The sequence below is a fragment of the Arvicanthis niloticus genome, chromosome 30, assembly GCF_011762505.2.
Source record: "Arvicanthis niloticus isolate mArvNil1 chromosome 30, mArvNil1.pat.X, whole genome shotgun sequence".
Lineage (NCBI taxonomy): Eukaryota > Metazoa > Chordata > Mammalia > Rodentia > Muridae > Arvicanthis > Arvicanthis niloticus.
The window spans coordinates 2,071,358-2,091,867 of NC_133438.1; the positions used below are offsets into that span (position 1 = coordinate 2,071,358).

General features: G+C 36.5%; 2 protein-coding genes across 2 annotated transcripts; both read right to left on the bottom strand.

Annotated features, from left to right (window-relative positions):
- Positions 1-1,299: 1,299 nt before the first annotated feature.
- On the bottom strand, positions 1,300-2,247 carry LOC143440748 (vomeronasal type-1 receptor 4-like). Its single transcript, XM_076927529.1, has one exon. The coding sequence runs from the start codon at positions 2,245-2,247 to the stop codon at positions 1,300-1,302; it is 948 nt and encodes a 315-aa protein (XP_076783644.1).
- Positions 2,248-18,914: 16,667 nt separating this feature from the next.
- LOC143440759 (vomeronasal type-1 receptor 4-like) lies at positions 18,915-19,859 on the bottom strand. Its single transcript, XM_076927542.1, has one exon. It carries the CDS (start codon positions 19,833-19,835, stop codon positions 18,915-18,917), a length of 921 nt encoding a protein of 306 aa, XP_076783657.1. The 5' UTR covers positions 19,836-19,859.
- Between the last annotated feature and the right edge of the window lie 651 nt (positions 19,860-20,510).

Sequence of the window (20,510 nt, forward strand, 5' to 3'; positions counted from 1 at the left end):
CTTATATATTATTGAGTCCTCAGCAGAATTCACACATGATTGAAACACATCCAAAATCCATATTTGACTCCAAAACATGCACAATGTCTCTGCTCTCAAGAACATGACTGGACATAGTAGAGGCAGTTTACTTGGAATTAGTGCCAGTCATGAAAGTCACAATTGAAAACAAAGCTGGTTTATAAAACTTCCCGTCGTCCTTTTTACCTCCCATGTACTGGGATCACATGCTAGTGTTTTGAGCCACATTTTTAAGTGTGTGCTGAAGTCTGAAGTGTAAACTTCCTGATTACAATGTGAGCTCCTTCCTGAATGAGCCATCTTTTAGTCACAAGGCATCCCCTCTATGCACTTAAATTCTTGCCCAAATTTCGACTCCACAGTATCTCTTTCACCCTGTAAATAACTAATTTTAAGTAAGTTCCACAAACAACCAGTGGGCTGATTTTGGTTGGGAGACAATTACTGCTTCTATTCTTTCTAGGCTTATAGATCTCTTTAAACTGTTGCTCTGATTTTGATTTAACTTTGTTAAGTGGTATCTATCAAGAAAATTGTTCATTTCTTTTTTATTTCCCAGGAACTAAAAGGGGACATAACAAAAGACACCACGGCAATATAAAGAATCATTATGTTTTACTTCAAAAACCTGTACTTTACGAAATTTGATTTGTTTGTGGGTCCCTGGGCTGGCTGTGACGATGTCAGATTGTCAACAATGTTGTGGAGCTCCTTTCAGTTGTCAGTGAATGTGCCTGATTACAAATAGATTTGTTTCTATTTTTTTTTAAGTTGGGCTAATTTCTTTGTTGTTTATTAATTGTCAGTGAACTCTAGAAAGTCTATAATTTATTTCTTTATTTCTTCCTACACTGACTTGTCACTGAGTAGAGAGTTGTTCAGCTTCTGCAAATTTGTAGGCTTTTCTATTGTTTCTGTTGTTGAAGTCCAGCTATAATCCTGGTGTTCTGATATGATACAGGGGACCATTTCATTCTTTTTTTTTTTTTTTTTGCACCTCTACAAAGTTGCTTTTGACTGAGTGTATGGCCAATTGAGAGAAGGTTCCATGAGGTACAGAGAAGAAGGGAACTCTCTTGTGTTTTCATGAGACGTTTTGTAGATAACTCTTGTTTATTTGAGTCATAACATCTATTTATTCCATTATTTCTCTCTTTAATTTTTGTATTTGTGACTTTTCCATGGGTGAGAGTTGAGCTTATAACATACAAACATATAAAACATATAACAACATATAAAAAAAGAGAGAAGAAGGCTAATTTCCATGAGGGGAGGAAACTATCTCTTACCAAAGTAGGGTAAAACCAGTCTGGAAGTAGACTTTGTATTGATGATGAGAACAAAAGGGCAAATTATGGGAAAGCAAATTTCTATAAACATAAATATATTTAGTCTCCATAGCACTGGATAGTTGGACCATGCCCTAAGGGCAGCCATAATAGAAGAAAATGAGTAAGAGATGACAAATGTGCATAGCAGGATGAGGATATTTTGGGTGGCTCTGACTTCAGGTGAGACTTTCTGAAAGTGATGATCACTGTAGATATGCTTCACCTTTCTCTTATGTTTGTAGAGGATACTCACCATAGAGACACTTGAGCAGAACATGAGACCCAGACATAGTCCATCAGAGAAGCATGTTAAGAAAAGAAACAGAGCAGTTGCTGCATTGTCAGAAGCAAGAACTGAGCAGTATGCATAACTCACCCTGTTACTTGTATTTTTAGTGTAACTGGAGCCTGAAATTCTTGTTGGTGAATAGGTGTTTAGAAGCAGGTTCACAAGCCAACTAACTGAACAACAGGGACCAATGTACTTGGTGGTTTTGTATTTCAGTTTCATCAACCTGGAGTTCCTAGAGCTGATTGTGATTGCTTGGAAGCAACTCAGTAGGCACATTGCATAAAGAGACACACCCCTGGTTATCCTGCCAATATACACTATCAATTTACATCCAATGTCATCCAAGATGGTTTGAAATCCAAAATCTGACATTATCCTCGGAATGCCTCTTGAGATGATAGACAAGCAGTTGGCAAAAGTCAAGTGCTTTGTAATCAGGTCTTTGGGCATTAAGTGCTTTCCATTCAATATCAAAAAGGTGTAATAAAATAGTATTGAGGAATTGCCAAGCATCCCAACTGTAATGTGGGAGATTAGAAAAATTCTCATTGCAATATTTTCAGAAGTAATTTTTACTCCTATTTTTAAAAGAAACCAATACATTTATTATTGTCTAGAGAACCTGGAAATGCATTATGAATGTTCAATACTTGACAAAGTTAGCTTAAATAAAACCTTCATCACATTATTGTAATTATAGACCTATCACAGAAAAAGAAGCTGTTTAAAGTGTTTTTATTATGAATTAGATGTTCTTTATTATTTCCATTTAATCGGAAAATTGGATAAATTTATTGAAAATTAATAATTTCATAGGATGCAGTGGTAGACATCTTTAATTTTAGGACTCTAGAGACAGAGACACACAGATCTAATAATTTGTGGCTAATCTCTTCTATGGAGGCAATTCCATTAATGTTAGGAATACACACACAGACAAAGTCATTATAAAATTCAAAAACACAAACACAAAATTATATAAATGTGTTTTTCTTGTTACTAAACTGTATGATATTGATCAAATTATCAACAAAATAATTTTTAAAACCTGTCATAATTTGTGAAACTTGCATGAAGTGGACTTCAAAAATCAATAAAAAAGAAAGAAGAAAGAATATTGAAAATCATATTTAAACAAGTGAGGAAAAAGAATATTTTATTTGAAGATTTATCAGTTTTTTTCTTATAATTTTCTAACTTATTTATTTTATTTACTCAGTTTATATCATAATCACTGCCTGACTCCCAGTCAACCCCCTCTCACAAACCTTCTTCAAATCACCTCTCCCCTTCTCTTCTGAGCAGGTGAAGGTGCCCTGGGAATCTGCCCCCACTATAGCATATCGAGTCTCTATGGGACTAAGCATATCCTCTACCACTGAGGCCATACAAGGCAACCAAGGTAGATGAACATGTTCTCCAGACTGACAACAACAGTTGAGACAGATCCTCATCTAATTGTTTGGACCCTCATGAAGACCAGACCACACATGTGCTACATATGTGAAGGAAGGCCTAGGTACAGCCCATATATGCTCTTTGATTGGTGATTTATATTCTGAGAGCCTAAAGGGTCCAGGTTAGTTCACTCTGTTGGTCTTTCTGTGGAGTTCCTGTCCCTTTCTGGGGCCCACAATCCTTACCCCATTCTTTCATAAAAGTCCAAAATTTTCATCCACTGTTTTACTATTGGTGTCTTCATCTGATTCAGCTGCTGGGTGGAGCCTTTCAGAGGACAGGCATGCTAGACTCCTATCTTCAAGCATAACAGAGTGTCGTTAATAGTGTCAGGGATTGGTGCTTGCTTGTGGTATGGGTCTCAAGTTGGACCAGTTATTGGCTGGCCATTTCCTCAGTCTCTACCTCATCCCCAGTCTCTGCATTTTTGTAGACAGGACAAATTTCGAGTCAACCATTTTGAGAGTAGTTTGGTAAATCTATTTCTCCACTGGGATTCTGTTGTGGGTAGCCATGATGCCGTTATATTCTTATGTTAATTCTACTTCCTCAAGAGGGGCTCCCCCCCCCCATGAGCAGTCAAACACATACTGAGGAGGTCTCATGTGAATCTTTTTCCCATTTTAATTTGTCAATAAAGGCTAGAGTCTCTGATTGGGCAGCGGATGAGAAAGGTAGGACAGGAGGTCTAGGTGAGTGGGGGCAGATGGGAGAGGAGAAAAAGAAGGGAAAGAGAGAGGATAGAAACAGAGAAGGAGAAAGTCAAGATGGAGTAGAACCACATGGCTAGGAGAAATTGCTAGTAGCAAAGTGTCTTATAGCTGGGGAATTAGTACAGCACTAGATCTGCCCATTCTAAGCACATGGCTTATAATTATAATAACTGGATTGTATATTTTTTATACGGGCTTGTTGGGGTTGAAAATTACTACAACAGGGTTCTTGCCTGATTACAGGAGGTGGTTGCTTCAGGTTCCATATCCCCAATGCTGTGAGTCACAGCCAAAGTCACCCTAATTGATTCTTGAGCACTTCTCTTATCTCAGGTCCCAGTCACATCTTGGAGATGTCCCTGATATCCCAGTTATGGTCATTTGCATATATCCATTCATTCTCATGGCTACCTGGCCATCTCTCTTGTTCATCTCCATACTTGATCCTAAACACCCTCCCTATTTTCTTCCCCATACTCTCTCTTGCCCATTTCTTTCCCTCCAGATGCCTTTTAAGACCATTTTATTCCCCTTCTAAGTGAGATGCAAGCATCCTCACTTGTGCTTCCCTTCCTGTTTAACATTTTTTGAGTCTGTGTAGTGTAGCATAGTTATCCTAACATCTACTTATAAGTGAGTACAACTCATGAATTTTGGGGGGGAATATATTTCCTCACTTAGGATGATATTCTCAAGTTCCATCCATTTGCCTGCAAAAATCCTTGATGTCTTTGTTTTTAATAGCTGAATAATATCCAATTGTGTAAATGTACCACATTTTCTTCATCAGTTGAGGGACATCCAAGCTCTTTCCAGTTTCTGAATCTTGTGAATGAAGTTGCTATAAACATTGCTTAGCAAGTGTCTTTGGGAGCTGTTGGAGCATCTTTTGGGCATATATGCTCAGGGGTAGTAGACCTGGGTCTTGACGTAGATCAAGTCCCAGTTTTCTAAGGTAGTGCCAAATTGACTTGCAAATTTGTACAACAAATTTGTTGTTGTACAAATTTGCAATCTCATCAGCAGTGAAAAGGTGTTCCACTTGCTCCACATCCTCACGAGCATGTGCTGTCACTTGAGTATTTAATTTTAAGCCATTCTGATGGGCATAAGATGAGGAAGCCTCAGAGTTGTTTTGATTCGTATTTTCCTGATGACTACAAGTTAGAACATTTCTTTAAGTGCTTCTATGAAATTCAAGTTTCCTCCTTTGAGATTTTTTTTTTTTTTTTTTTTTTTTTTTTTTGGTTTTTCGAGACAAGGTTTCTCTGTATCGCCCTGGTTGTCCTGGAACTCACTCTGTAGACCAGGCCCGCCTCGAACTCAGAAATCTGCCTGCCTCTGCCTCCCAAGTGCTGGGATTAAAGGCCTGTGCCACCACCGCTCCTTTGAGAATTCTTTGTTTAGCTCTATACTCCAGATTTTTAATTGGGTTATTTGAGTTGTTGGTGTCTAACTTCTTGATTTTGAATATTAGTCTTCCTTCACATGTAGTAAGTTGATGAAGATCCTTTGCCAATCGTTTTGTTGTTGTTTCTTGAGGGTTTCTCTGTGTAGCCCTGGCTGTGTGGAACTCACTCTGTACACCAGGCTGGCCTCGAACACAGAAACCTGCCTCTCTCTGCTTCCCAAGTGCTAGGATTAAAGGCGTGCACCACCACTGCCTGGCTCTTTGCCAATCTTTAGGCTGCCATTTTGTCCTATTGAGAGTGTCCTTTGCCTTACAGAGGCCTTACAGTATCATGAGGTCCCAATTTTCAATTGTTGGTCTTAGAGCCTGAGTCATTGTTGTTCTGTTTAGGAAACTGACTCCTGTATCATGTATTCAAGACTGTTTCCCACTATATTTTCTGTGAGATTTATGTTATTTGGTTTTATGTTGAGGTCCTTGATTTACCTGTACTTGGGTTTTGTTCAGGGTGATAGTGACATGTTTGCATTGTTCTACATATAGAAATCCAATTAGTCTACTACCATTTGTTGAAGATAGTTTATTTTTTCCATTGTATAGTTCTGGCTTCTTTATCAAAAATCAAATGTCCATAGGAGTGTGGGTTTATCTTGGAGTCTTTAATTTGATTTAGTTGGTCACTGTGTGTGATTTTGTACCAACACCCTTCAGTTTTATCATGATTTTTTGTATTATAGCTTGAGGTCTGGGATGGTGACTCCTCCCAAAGTTCTTTTATTGTTCAGAATTGTTTTTTGTTATCCTGTTTTGTTTTACATTTTTTTGTGTTTCCATGTGAACATGAGAATTGCTCTTTTAGGATCTATAAAATCTGTGTTGGAATTTTCATGGGGTTTGCATTGAATCTGTAATTTGCTTTAGGTAAGATGGACACTTTCACTATGTTTTTTCTACATATCCTGAACATGGGAAATCTTTCCATCTTCTGAATTCTTCTTCAGTTTCTTTCTTTAGGGACTTGAAGTTTTTGTCATACAAACTTTTTCTTTCTTGGTTAGAGTTACAACAGGATATTTTATATTATTTGTGGCTATTGTAAAGGTTATTGTTTCCGTGATTTTTTTGTCCACCAGTTTCTCACTTGTATAAAAGAAGGCTATTGATTTCTCTGAGTAATTTTGTATCCAGCCACTTGCCTGATGGTGTTTATCAGCTGTAGGAGTTCTCTGTTACAATTCTTGGGGTCATATTTGTATAATATTATATCATTTGCAAATAGCAATATTTTTGCCTTCTTCCTTCCCAATTTGTATCTTTGATCTCCTTTAGTTGTATAATTGCTCTAGATAGAACTTCAAGTAGTATTTTGAATAGACAGGAAGAGAGTGGGCAGTATTCTATCTTGATTTTCATGGAATTGCTTTAGGTTCTCTCTGTTTAGTTTAATGTTGCCTATTGTCTTGTTATATATTGCTTTCATTATGTTTACATGTGTTATGTTGCTGATCTCTCTAATAGTTCAAGCATGAAGGGGTGTTAAAATTTTCAAAGGCCTTTTCAGCATCTAATTTGTTGTTCATGTGATTTTTTTCCCCTAAGTTTGTTTACATGGTGTATTATCTGGATGGATTTTTGTATACTAAATAGCCTGCTATCTCCTATAGACATTCATTTTCTCCCAGCACTTTGCCCATCTTTATTAAACGTCTGGATCATTAAACATATAGGATAACCTCTGTTCTCCTGACACCTCTCTGTCCACCTTCATCAGACCTGAGGATCCTGAACAATACAGACAGGATTCCCTTTTCCCTACCCATCTTCCCTGCTTATTGATTCTTTGTGGACTTTCCAAATTACCCTAAGCAACCTGTTGTCCCCGGTGAACTTCTTTCAGCCCCCACTTCTCTGCTCCTATTTAGTATAACTGTTACTCCTGAACCATACAGACCTGAGGATTCTGATATATACAGACCTAGTGATCAGAAATTCCTAAGAATCACCATCAAATAATACCCATTAGAGGCCTTTCACACCAGGATCATCAAGACTAACCCCCTTCCAATACCTACTACAACAGCAGCATCCAGGGACCAAAGCTATCTTGGTGGCTAAAGGCCTTTGAAAGAACACAATCACAAAAGCAAGGGCAATATCACACCCTCACACCACCACTATTCTAATATAGCAAGCCCTGGTTATCCTAACACAAGTGAAGCACAAGAAAATTTTCTTACAACCAATCCTATAAAGATGATAGAGGTCTTTAAAGAGGAAATGAATAAATCCCTTAAAGAAATACAGGGGAATACAATTAAACATGTTGAGGTCTTTAATGAGAAACAACAAAAAAAATAAGTTAAACATATACAAGAAAAGATAACTAAACAGGTAAAGAAAATAAATAAATCTGTGTTAGACCTGAAAGTGCAAAAAGAAGCAATAAATAAAACACAAACTGAGGAAATTCTGTAGATGCAAAGCCTAGGGAAAGGAACAGGAACAACAGATGCAAGCACCATCAACAGAATACAGTATTTGAAAGAGAGCGTCTCAGGTATAGAAAATATAATAGACAAAATTGTTACACCAATCAAAAAATATTAAATGTAAAAAAATCTCTAACAAAAATCATTAAGGAAATCTGGGATACCATGAAAGACTTAAATTAAGTACAGTAGGAACAGAAAAAGATTAAGAGTTCCAGCTCCAAGACCCAGAAAATATTATCAACAAAATCATAGAAGAATATTTTACCAACCTAAAGGAAGAGATGCCTATAAAGAAGCTTATTGAACACCAATTAGACTGAACCAGAAAAAAATCTCCCCACCACATAATAATCAAAGCACAAAATCTACAGACCAAAGAAAGAATTTTAAAAGCAACGAGGGGAAAATACCATGCAACATATAAAAAGAGACCTATCTGAAATACATCTGAGTTCTCAACAGACACTCTTGCTTGAAGTATGTGGACAGATGTGTTGCAACCACTATAAAATATCATATTTTCCTTAAGTGAAGGGTTCTAAGGTTGCATGTAAGTTTGAGTGCCACTAGACGTGAGGGGTTTGGCATCTCTTACAGCTTAATTTGTAGAGAGTTGTGAGCTAGGAACTGAGCACTGATATGTAGTAATAAGCAGTATACTATTAATCTGTGACTCATCTCTTACCCTAAAAAGGATACTTAAAAGTAAAATTGGGAAAACCTAAACTATAAAATAAATCAGAAGCATCCATGCCTTGGATAAATTTCCTATAAACAATTCAGGAATGTACAAATTGTGTGCAAAGTGAACACAAATATCACTGATAATTAAGGGAACACGATTAGAGGATACCATTCAAAGTTGCAATGAGTGACCATCACATACCATATAAACAGGGGTTAATCAAAAAGTTAACATAAGTGAACATATGGAGAAAGTTAACCATAGAACTCTATAGAAATAAAAAATGTCGCAGAAGCTTTTGTTCCATCAAGAGCTTAATATCTAGTTTTACTATTGTTTTTCTTTTTTAAAAAAAGAAAAGTAATTATGTAGTTTCAACTGTAGTGTTACTGAGTCTCCCACATGTTGGGTCATCAATTCTTGTTAATCATAGTAGCAAATACTATACAAGGATCCAGAAGTGAGAGGATGCAAAACCACATATAGAATGACCACTGTTGAGTAAGATAAATGAGGGGTCAGGCACTCCATTCCAGTGCCCTGGTAAGGTACAGCAGTTCTTAGGATGAATCTCAGGATGACAAAAATCACTTTTTCCTTGAATGGTTGATTTTATTCAGTGACCACTCCTTCTAATCCTGAATGACTTTGTCCAAAATGGTTTTACACCTACAGACTGGGATTATATCTATATCCCATCCTTTCTATAAAAAATTAAGATTAAATTATTATACAGCCAACATGCAAAATCTCTCATAGGAAAACTTTAGAAATGCAAGGTGGAGGTAGAGGCAACAATACTAATAGAACATGAAAGGTACTCAGAATTAGTAAGTGGACTTCATGATACTAGAAGCTATAGCAGATTAAAGAAAGCTACCAGTGAAATAGTGTGGGGAAGAAATCTCGCGGGGGGAGGGAGTCCGGTGGTGGGGTCTCCTTGTTCCAGCAGCAGTCCAGGTCGCGCTCCCCAGGGATCCCACATTCACACAGCCTCTGCGGGCTGGCGGCTGCAGCGGCCGCTCGGGTTCCAGAAGTTGGCAATCTGGCAGCGGCAGGCCCAGGCAACACGTGGAGTTTCCCAAAGTTTTATTGTTCATGGTGTGATAAATGGATATAGATGGTATGCGCTTCCCCGACAAAAGCCAGGGGAGCCTGACTTTTATAGGGAGGGGGAAAGGGGAGGGGATAACTTAATTAGCTACGCCCCTGGCCTTTAGATAACTCATTAATATTTAAATCTCTGGAGGTGGAGACCTCTACCTGTACTACGTGATTGAAGGTTGCAGGTTAAATGGAATTACCTTGTCCAAGGCCCAACAAAATAGAAATGCAACCTACTGAATAAGAGAAAATCACTGACTTCTGTGTTTCAATCAAGAGCTTAATATCTACACTGTATAAAGGAAAATAATATTAAACTGTCTCTTTACAATCATTCACGTCAGCTAATAGGTAATCAAAAAGGCAAGGGCTACTTTAAAAGACAAGGCACAAATGAGCAGTAGCTTTAAAAAGCATTTAACATTTTTACTTATAAATGAAAAGCATATTACACATACCTTGAGACTCCATTGAATCCCTAAGAATGATTAACATCAAGAGAATAGAGCACTAACAATTCTTAAAAATAGTGTGAAAAAGGAATCTTCATATTGTAGTGGATGAAGTAAAGTACTCAGTTCTAGAGAAATAAATACAAAGATATCTCAAAAAATCTAAATGGTATTACAAAATAACACATCTATATGATTTCTTGACATATACCCAAAGAACTCTCTGTCCCACCACAGAGATGCTGCACGTCCGTGTTAACTGCTGCATAATTCACAATAGCAAATTACTGAAGTTCTTCGGTTGATAATGAAAGTACAGTATCAATACACAGCAGAATTTGCTAATTTCTAGAAGAGAGCGACATTATAAAATTTTCAGATGCAATTTGGTATTGCAAAGAGTATGTCAGCATAGTATAACTTTGGAGAAAAAAATCACAGGATCATTCTCAGAGACATGGGTCAAAATGTCTACATAGATGTAAGTGTTGAGAGAAAGTGGTTATGGCTATGAAAACAGAAAGGACATCAAATGATGAAGGAAAAAAGGGGTCTAGCAGAGTCAAGGGAAGGGGGGAAAGAATGAGTATGTCATTAAAGTGAAGATAATTATTTAAAATATATGGAGAGAAGAAATGCTGTTCCCCTGAATTGAGGGAAATACTGTAAGAAAAAAATGATCTATCAATTAAATTAAAAAGTCACATAATAGCAAAAGAGGTTTGGTTTCATGGTAAATATTTCCACTTAATATTGATAGCCCTTATATGTAGTCATTGAATATAAACAACATACATTCAGTTGTAAAATTGTCATGGTCATCCCTGTCTTATTTGTCTTCTATTGGAGTATTGGAGTTTTATTTTACTGGAAAGACCAGGGATCAAAACCAGAGCTTCATGAATAAAAGATGAACACTTTTCCACTGTGCTATACAGTCCTACACTTTTTATATGAATTTTATATCAGTATTCTAAGTTAGAATGGTAGAAGAATGATATTTGTATTCCTTGTCTTTTGGTGATACACTGGTAGTCTTGTCACTTTGTGCATGGAAGACTCACGTTTGTTTCCCTGAAGTTTTTCTTGAAGAACACAGCATAACTATTCATTTCTCTGTGCTTTAAAGAATATATTTCAAATTTTAATAATTTTCTTCCTTAAAATAGTGCATTTGTCAAGACTTATTTCTTATGTTTTATTAATTTTGTTGCTATTAGGGCTACCTTTCTGAAAGAAGTTCTCAGGCTATAGATGCTCTCTACGTATAGAATACTTTTTTCATATGAAAGAGGAATTATTCATTTATATGAAAATTCCAGTTCTTAGTATGATTTGAAACAAATAAAAATCTGCATCTTGGAGAGGTACTTTCTTTGTCACTTCCACATTAAGCCCACCCAAAGTATGGAATCATTCCATACATCCATCAAATTTAAGCAACAGAACAACAACAATAACAGAAAATGGATGAAGACAACATGGTTTAGACAAACAATGCTATAGCATTTGTCTTTAAAAGTAAATTTGATACACTCTAAAACATAGAAAACCACAAAAGACCCGGAATTAAGTGCTATGATCACATACATTTCTGTGTGATTCCATCTAGCTGTTGTAACTACAGTTATAAACTACAAATACTGAAAAGTACAACAATGAGGGCCAGAAAGACTGGGCAGAAGGTAAAGGTGCTTTGTACCTAGTTTAATGTTCAGGGTTCTCTCCAGGGTCCCATATCATGGAAGGAGACACCCAGCTCCCAAAACATATTTTGTATGCTTTATGTATGTATGCTATCTTAGCTGCACATGTCCTGGCTAACAACAAATGAATGATGTAATGAAAATTTAAAAGACGTTAGAATGATGATTAACAGGATTGCAAAGAGAAGGTGCTGGTTTCAAGGACACAGAGTTTTGGGTTTGTGGTGACATGTTTGAAGAGCATCTGCTAATCATCAGGAACATTTCTTATTTTACTGAACTGTACACTCACAATGGTTAACATGATAAATGTTTGTAGTTTCACATAAGTCCTCATCTTAAATGGAGATTGTTTTTAATATATGAGATGTTCTAGTTACGGTATATGATACAGAGTTATACTGATGGCAGTTAACTAATTCAAACCTATCAGGCTGATAGGCTAGTGATATATAATTTAAGGCTCATAGCAATGAGTTTACACTTATGTCTAAAGGGAAGACATAGAAACATGTTAGATAGGTAGAGTTTTGGTTTTGTTGTTTTAATTTGGGTTTCACTTATTAATATTAATCCCTGTCATTAGACAGATACACGATATCTTCTAAAAATCTAGCCAGTGTTCATGAAAATAAGAACAGGGAAAGCCAAACATACTTGTGTCTATTTTCCAGAAGTAAACTGGGCTAAGTGGATGCGCTTTTAATAACAAGAGCACTATGTGTGTATGTTTATGCAGATACCAAGTAAGCTGGGAACATGTAACAATTTTTGCATATATGTAGTAAAATGTAGTAATAATCAGGAAAACATCTGGCATATTTTAGAATAGACAGAGTCACAAGAATTAAAATATACCCCTTACATGCACTATTTATTTCCTGTATGTCATTCAATTTAGCTATTACTCTTGATGCTTATGGAAAATTTAATTTTTCTAATTGAAAAATCAGTCTATAATTCTATTATTACAAGAAATTAACTTAGTAATATCAGTATTCTCTTCAACCCATAATTTCAATCCAGCTGTTAAGATTATTATACATTATTGGAATGTAGCTTTTTCCAGCAGTATAAAAACTGGTGAGTAGAAGAAGCAAAATAAAAATAAAAGTACTTACAGATATTTAGGAGAAGAAGACAATACATTTGAAGGATGGTCTGGCTGGTGCAAGACTCCAGATGTGATCCGAAGAGTCATTAGAAAGGAAAATAGAAGTATCCAAATGAATCTTTTTTTTTTCAAAGCTAGAAAAAGATGTAGAAAATGAGATAGAGATTATGGGAGAAAGTCAATGAGAGTGACAGAGTCAGAGAGGAGAGACAAAGGCTAAGTGAAGAAAAGAAAGGAGAAAATGAGGTGATAACCATAAGAGACACTCAGCAGCAGCTTACTGAAGAATCTGGGTTCAAACAACTTATAGCAAACTGGACACAGTTTACTGTGCCCTGAGGTAAAAACAGCCCCAAGTTTATCCAAATGCCAATTCAAGTTTTCATTTCCTATACAATATCGGAGCTCCTTTTCCTTATTCCATCTATATCTTGGATTCTTTCTGCTTTTTATCTTTCTTCCCTCCTTCTCTTCCTCCCTCCCTCTATTCCACCCTTCATTCCTTCCTTCATTTCCGTGCCCATCCTCTCTTCCATTAAGTAGACCTATTGAAAGAAATTCTTAATATAGACTCAAAGTGCAACAAAAACTACGAGATTTACTTGAGAAGAAAGTAAGATACTTCGAGAAGCACAAGTGTGGGTTCTCCAAATCTTGCTTTCTAATATCTTTAGTTCTTACTACTGCTATTCTGTGGTCAACAACCTTTGTCTGAATGAAACTGTTGTGGTAGCTGTTGCCATCAGAAGTGAGTCTCAGTTGAAACTGTGGTGAGGCACACTTAAAGGTTCATTATCTCCTGGTATTCTTTCCCAGAAGATCAGTCATTTTAAACTCAGCTCTAGACTCATGATGATAGCATCCCCGCAAGGGTTTGAAGTAACTTTTAAACACCTTGCTCCTGAGTTCCTTTCAGAAAACAAAACAAAACAGAAAGAAAGAATGGCACTAAAGTCAATATTTGAAGGTTTCCTTCTGAGGCTCCAATTGTTAACTTGTTCCCATTACCGTGGACATGATGCAACTGTCAGTTTCTAGATTGGACATGTGCGCATTATTAGTGTGTGCATACTCAGAGGGTCAAGGGAACCCCAGCCTAGACCAAATTCATCACACCACAAAAAGAGAATTTCCTCCTAGGGAAAATGATTATAAATAAGTATGTTAGTAAGATAACTCTCCAGGAAAATGAGGTGACTAGAGGTATATTTTCTTGAAGAAATAAATTTATGCAAAAAATAATTGTACATTGTTAAAATATCTTGATGAACCTTTAAGAAAGTGTGTGTTCCAGAACATGGCACATAGGAATGTGGGTCATGAAGACAGTTGTCTGCGTAAAATGAACCAAATGGAGCATTGTGGTGAAAGGTTTTAATCACATTTTATTTCAAAGTCCATATTAATTGTACATAGGGGGAGACTGCACTATCTTCTTTTATATCTGTGTAATGAACTTTTCTCATATTTATCCTTCACAATCACATCTATTTCTCCATTTTCTGCTCTTCTGTTCTTTCTTCTCAGTATTTCATATTCTACAACCTTTTCAAACCATAATGATTCATGAAAAATTGCAGAGTCATCATATTATAAGCAATAAACAGCAGCTTGGATCTATAAATAATACCTTTTTCTGTGAGGTCCAGTGGAATTTTAACACATATTTGATACTTCAAGTCTCAGAGAATTAACATTTTCTTACAGAATGTAAGAAAGCATTCCTCCCCAGCCTGCTTGTGGAATATGTTGATATTTTGAAATGCCTATATATATGATTCAAAGAAATTCCAGTGTGATGTGCCCTCATGAAGTTGTATATATGTATCATTTTAAATGTTCTTATGATCAGATGCAAAGTATAGATAAATTAATAGGAGTACAATTTGTCACTCTTGAGAAGTCATTTCTACGCTCGGCAAATTGTCCCCAACTGTATTTCTGTAAAGACATTAATGTTGGTTTAATTAGGCAGTATTATGTTGTGACTCCAAATTAACACTGTAATTAAGATCTTTCTGCCTCAACCTCTTGAACAGTGGTTCTTACTTTTCGTAATGCTGTGAACCTTTAATACAGTCCTCATGTTATGGTGACCTCCACCTATAAAATTAGTTTTGTTGTTTCTTATAATTGTAAATTTTGTTACTTATATGAATTGTAATGTAAATATCAGATATGCAATTCTGTGAAAGTATTATCGCAGTCCCAAAGGAATCATGACACAGGTTGAAAACACTGCTCTTGAATGTTTTCTTTAGACTCAGAAATCATCCTGCTTTTTCCTCCCAGGTTTGGGAATTAACAGCTTACATGATGAGCCCTGCAACTGTATATGATTTTATCAGGGTTCCTGCCCACACATGGTGCAGAGATTGCAGGACTTCTCCATGCCATGAGGATATCACGTTGTTATCAGCTGAATTCTGCTTTGTGATGCATATCTGTACAGGTCTTAACCCTCAACCTGAGCATAGGACCTTATTTAGAAACAGCACTGAACTGAATCCAAAATTCTGTAATCCTCCAGAGGCTAGAATCTCAAAAGATTAAAAAGGCTAATAAAGTACCCCAAAACTTCAATCCAGAAATCTCTAATGTTAAAACCGTGAGAATTTAAATTATCCAACCTGGAGAGGAAAAGAGAGACAGGAGAACAAAGCATAAGAAATTAGAAAGATAAATTCTGAGGACTGGGTTCACCACAAGATATGCCAACAGTAAAATTTCAGTGGGAAATGCATGACATGTTGGTATTCACGCCAGATGAGGAAATTCTGTATTTTCATAAACTGAAGCCTCCAGGTTGTCTGCTCAAAGGCCTTATCAGGTACATCAGAGCAAAGTCTTAGTTCATCCTCAGTATTTTTCCAAGCTATGGGAACTTAGCTCAGCTTCCTCAGGAAAATCACCAAGACACACAGATCCCAAGAACTCAATCAGCCTTTGCCTGTTGCCTACAAATCTGCACAGAGTATCTCAGTATAACACTTAAGCCATTTTCCTTTCTCCCCTGTAGATTATGGAGTTTAGTTATGGAAAACATTTACCTTTGTAGTCTATTTGTCCTCATGTGATGAAGCTTCTCTATAATCACTTATACTCCCTGTTTCTAAGATGTGGTGTAAATAGCACTATGAAGACTGTGTTGGGACCATAATGAAACAGGCTGGGGAGGCTCCTCTTAAACACTGTGATGAACAGATTTTCTTTTATTCTGATTCACAACTTCATCTATTCAGCTGAGGGTCTATTCTTGATCTGTAAGCAGTGGATATTCATGGGAAGGGAAAGGGGTGAGAGGGCACTGAACTTACCCTGAAAACCTAGGACTGGGGTATGAAACCACAATTGGGTAGAAAATAGACAGACCACTAATACCAATAGTGGCAGACCACTTTCGGGAACCCCTATATAGATTGGAGTTGGAGACCAGAGAATGTTTGGAGAATCTAGGTTCATATACACTAGTGTAAAATGTGGCCAATAACAAGTACCCTGTCTCAAACAAGGCAAAACTCAAGAACTGACAGCTAAGAACTCTAACTGTCCACTTATGCTGTGGAACCAAGGGAAAACACAGATGCTCACAAAAATCACACCCTCTACACACACACACACACACACACACACACACACACACACACACACAAATGCACACACAAAACACTAACCACACAAAATATACAAAGGGGGCATTTATGTTACAATGCATTTGTTTATTTAATATACATCCAGTACAAAGTAGAAGCTGCTTATTTAGGCATTAGGCATTTGTCAGATCAAACTCTAAAATGACTCTTCTTTTTCACCCTCATTTGACAATACACTAGGACAACAGACTGAAGAGATAATTCAGTATTTACTTTCCCAGGAGTCATAAAAAAGAAGGTAAAAATTAGCAGTTATCTTCCTGAGATGGTTCCGCAATGAACTGTAAACCTATGACAGTTTCACTTCTTTAGGTAAGGCTGACAAGATTAAATTTTAGGAAAGATCCTCCTATTAATATGCTTTTCCTAGATGGCTCTTTCACTGAATAAATGTTGTTTAGAAGCTACATGTTACTTCATGTACAAATGGGGCACTGAGTCTGAAGGCCTGCTATCATCTCATGGAGTTCTACAGTTCAGTAAAGTTTGTGGTAATTCCTCAGGTGACAGTGGTACGTGGATGACAGACGGAATCTTTTGTTACACAGGAAGCAGGTGTAGGGCTTTTCTCCAGTGTGAATCCTCTCATGAGATTGTAAGTTTGTCTGGTGGCTGAAAGATTTTCCACATTCTTGGCATGTATAAAGTTTCTTTTTCTCATGGGTGATCTCATGAACTCAGAGGTCTGAGCGATAACAGAAGCTTTTATGACACTTGGAACAGAAAAATGACCTCTCCTTCCTGGATTTTCTCTTGTGTGCTATGAATTTTCTTCTTAGCACTGCTTTCATTGTGTCCCATAAGTTTGGGTATGCCATGTCATCATTTTAATTGAATTCCAGTAAGTATTAAAAAATTTTTTTATTTCTTTCCAGATCAACTTATTGTTGAGGAGAGAGTTGTTGAGATTCTAAGGTTATGTGTGTTTTCTGTTGTTTTTGTTGTTATTGAAATCTAGCCTTAATCAATGGTGATCTGATAGGATGAATGGGATTATTTCAACTTTTTTTTAAATCTGTTGAGGCTTGTTTTGTGAACAGTTGTATGGTCATTTTTGGAGATGGTACCATGAGGTACTGAGAAGGTGTATTCTTTTATTTTAGGGTGAAATGTTCAGTAGATATCTGTTAAATGTATTTGGTTCGTAACATCTATAAGTTTTACTGTGTCTCTGTTTAGTTTCTGTTTCAATGACCTGTCTATCAGTGAGAGTGGGGTGTTATTATTATTGTGGGTTTTTCAACATGTGTTTTGAGCTTTTGGAAAGTTTCTTATATGAATGTGGGTGCTCTTGCATTTGGAGAATAAATGTTCAGTATTGAGACTTTCTCTTGGTGGATTTTTCCTTTGACAAATATGAAAAGTTCTTCTCTATCTTGCTGGTTTGGAGGACTTTTTTCTATTCTTTTACTTTGAGGTAGTGTCTGTCTGTGTCATTTTTATTAACAAGCCGTTGGCCCTAAGCTGGGCATGTTCCAAGTTGTTCTAACCTGACTAGGCTGCTAATAGTCAGCCAAGTTCCTGCTTATTTGACATTTGGTTTTGTCCTAGCTCACTCTAGTCCTTGTGTGTCCTCATTCCTGCTCTTCCATTACAACTTTATTGCAAATCCTTCTTTTCCACCCACATGGTCTCTCTACTTTTTTTCTTCTCCCTCTGTCTCTTTGATCTTCCGATTTTAAAAGTGAATTTGTAAACCCTGCCCTTATCTCTTCTACTGCTCGACTATTGGTAGGCCATTACCTTATTAACTAATTAGAGGTGATGAAAAACATAATCATTATACAACATTGATACATTATACTCCAATAAACATGACAATGCCAACACCTGGATTGCAAATATATCTTGGGCATGACAAACCATATCAGAATATCCAGGACAAAAAAATACTATCCACCAATATTTTTACAGTTATAGTTTTATGTATATGTGTCAACTTGATAATATAGACTTGGGGTCCTGGCATGTCACTGTCCGTATGACTGTGTGCCTGTTTCAGAGATGTTCAGTTGAATGCAGACAACCCACTTTGAATCTGGTTGATATCATCCATTAGGCTGATGTAGACTCATACAAAAAAGGAGTCCAAAGAAAACAGAAATGAGCACAGAAATTCACATCTCAACTTTCTGCCTGTAAACACAATGTTACCACATACCTTATATTCCTCTCTCCACAAATCCATCTTCCCTACTGCCTCTATCTTACATAATGCACAGAAACTCAAGACTATGAGGGGAAAGAAATCTTTCCTTCTTACCTTTGTCAGTTATTTTGTCAGAGGGACAAGAAGTAAGACAAAATATCTATCAAAGGTTTTCCACTAAACAACTACTGATCATTCCACATAATGAAGGAATCTCCTATATGAAACTTAATGGTTACAAATTGCAGTTTTAGCATTGAACAACAGATAAAAATGTATGACAATATATAAGAAAATAAAGATGACCAGGGCTCATATAATACTTGGAGGTAGTTACCTTTTACCAAAGCAGGGTAAAAACATGCTAAAACTGGACTTCATATTGATGATGAGAACAAAGGGACAAATTACTGGAAAGCAGATTTCTATCAATGTAAATATATTTAGTGTCCATGACACTGGATATTTGGAGCAGGCTCTAATGACAGCGACAAGGGAAGACAATGAATAAGAGATGAAAAATATGCACAAAAGGATGAGGATAGTTTTTGTTGCTCTGTCTTCAGGTGAAACTTTCTGAAAGTGTTGAGCATTGTGAATATGCCTGACTTGTCTCTTATGTTTGTAGAGAGTCCACACCATGGAGACACTTGAGCAGGCCATGAAACCCAGACACAAGACATCAGAAAGACACAATAAGAACATGTAGAGTGCAGCTCCCACATGGTCAGAAGTAAACAATGAGCAGTATGCATAGCTCAATCTGTTAGTTACATTTTTTTTGTAAGTGGGGCCTGACACTCTTGCTGGAATCAAGATGTTTAGAAGCAGGTGGAGAAGCCAAGTGACTAAGCAGAAGGGACCAATGTACTTGGTGGCTCTGTATTTAAGCTTCATCCACTTGGAGCTGCTGGATCTGATTGTGATTGCTTGGAAACAACTCAATAGGCACGTGGCATACAGGGACATCCCCCTTGTTATTCTCGAAATGTACATGATCAATTTACATCCGATGTCATCCAGGAAAACATTAAATCCAAAATATGACATTGTCCTTGGAATGCCTCTTAAGATGATAGTTAAGCAATTGGCAAAAGTCAAGTGCTCTATAATCAGGTCTTTGAGCATTAAATGCTTTCCAGTGAACATTAAAGTGACATAATAAAATAGTATTGAGGAATTTCCAAGCATTCCCACTATAATCTGGCAGAAGAGAAAAATTCCCATTGTAAAGTTTTCAGAAGTCATTTTCATTCATATTTTAAAAGTAAATATTTTCATTATGATCTAGAAACCCTGGACATGATTTTTTGAGTGTGCATTAAAACATTCATGGCCATATTTTATTTATATAACAGAAAATAAAATGGCTTAATATATGGAGGAAAAGAACCCTAGTATAGACTCTATAGTAAAGTAAAATGTTGTAGAAGCTTAAAAAGTTAGTATTGACTTTCTTCAAAACTGTTAAAAATGATTATCCAGTTCCAATTGTAGAGTGGCTGAATCTCTCACATGTTAAGTCATCAACTCTTGTTCATCATAATAACAAATGCTGTACAAGGATCTGAGGAAGTTAGAGGAAACAAAGCCACAGAAGGAATGAACAGTGTTGAGTAAGAAGAATACAGTTTCAGACATTCCATCCCAATGGCCTGCTGAGACACAGCAGGTCAAAGGATGAATATCAGGAAGGCACAAACACCTCTTTCTTGAATGGCTGTTATAACTCAGTGATCATACCTTGTGATCCTTAATACCTTTGTATAAAATGGATATCCACCTGAATAATAGGATTATATCTATATTTTCTCACCTTGCACATGCAAAATAGTTAAATTAATTTACAGCTAAAATGCTAGAACTATCAGAAGAAAATATTAGAAATATAAGATGTTACTGTATTGCTAAACCCTCAACCTAGAACTG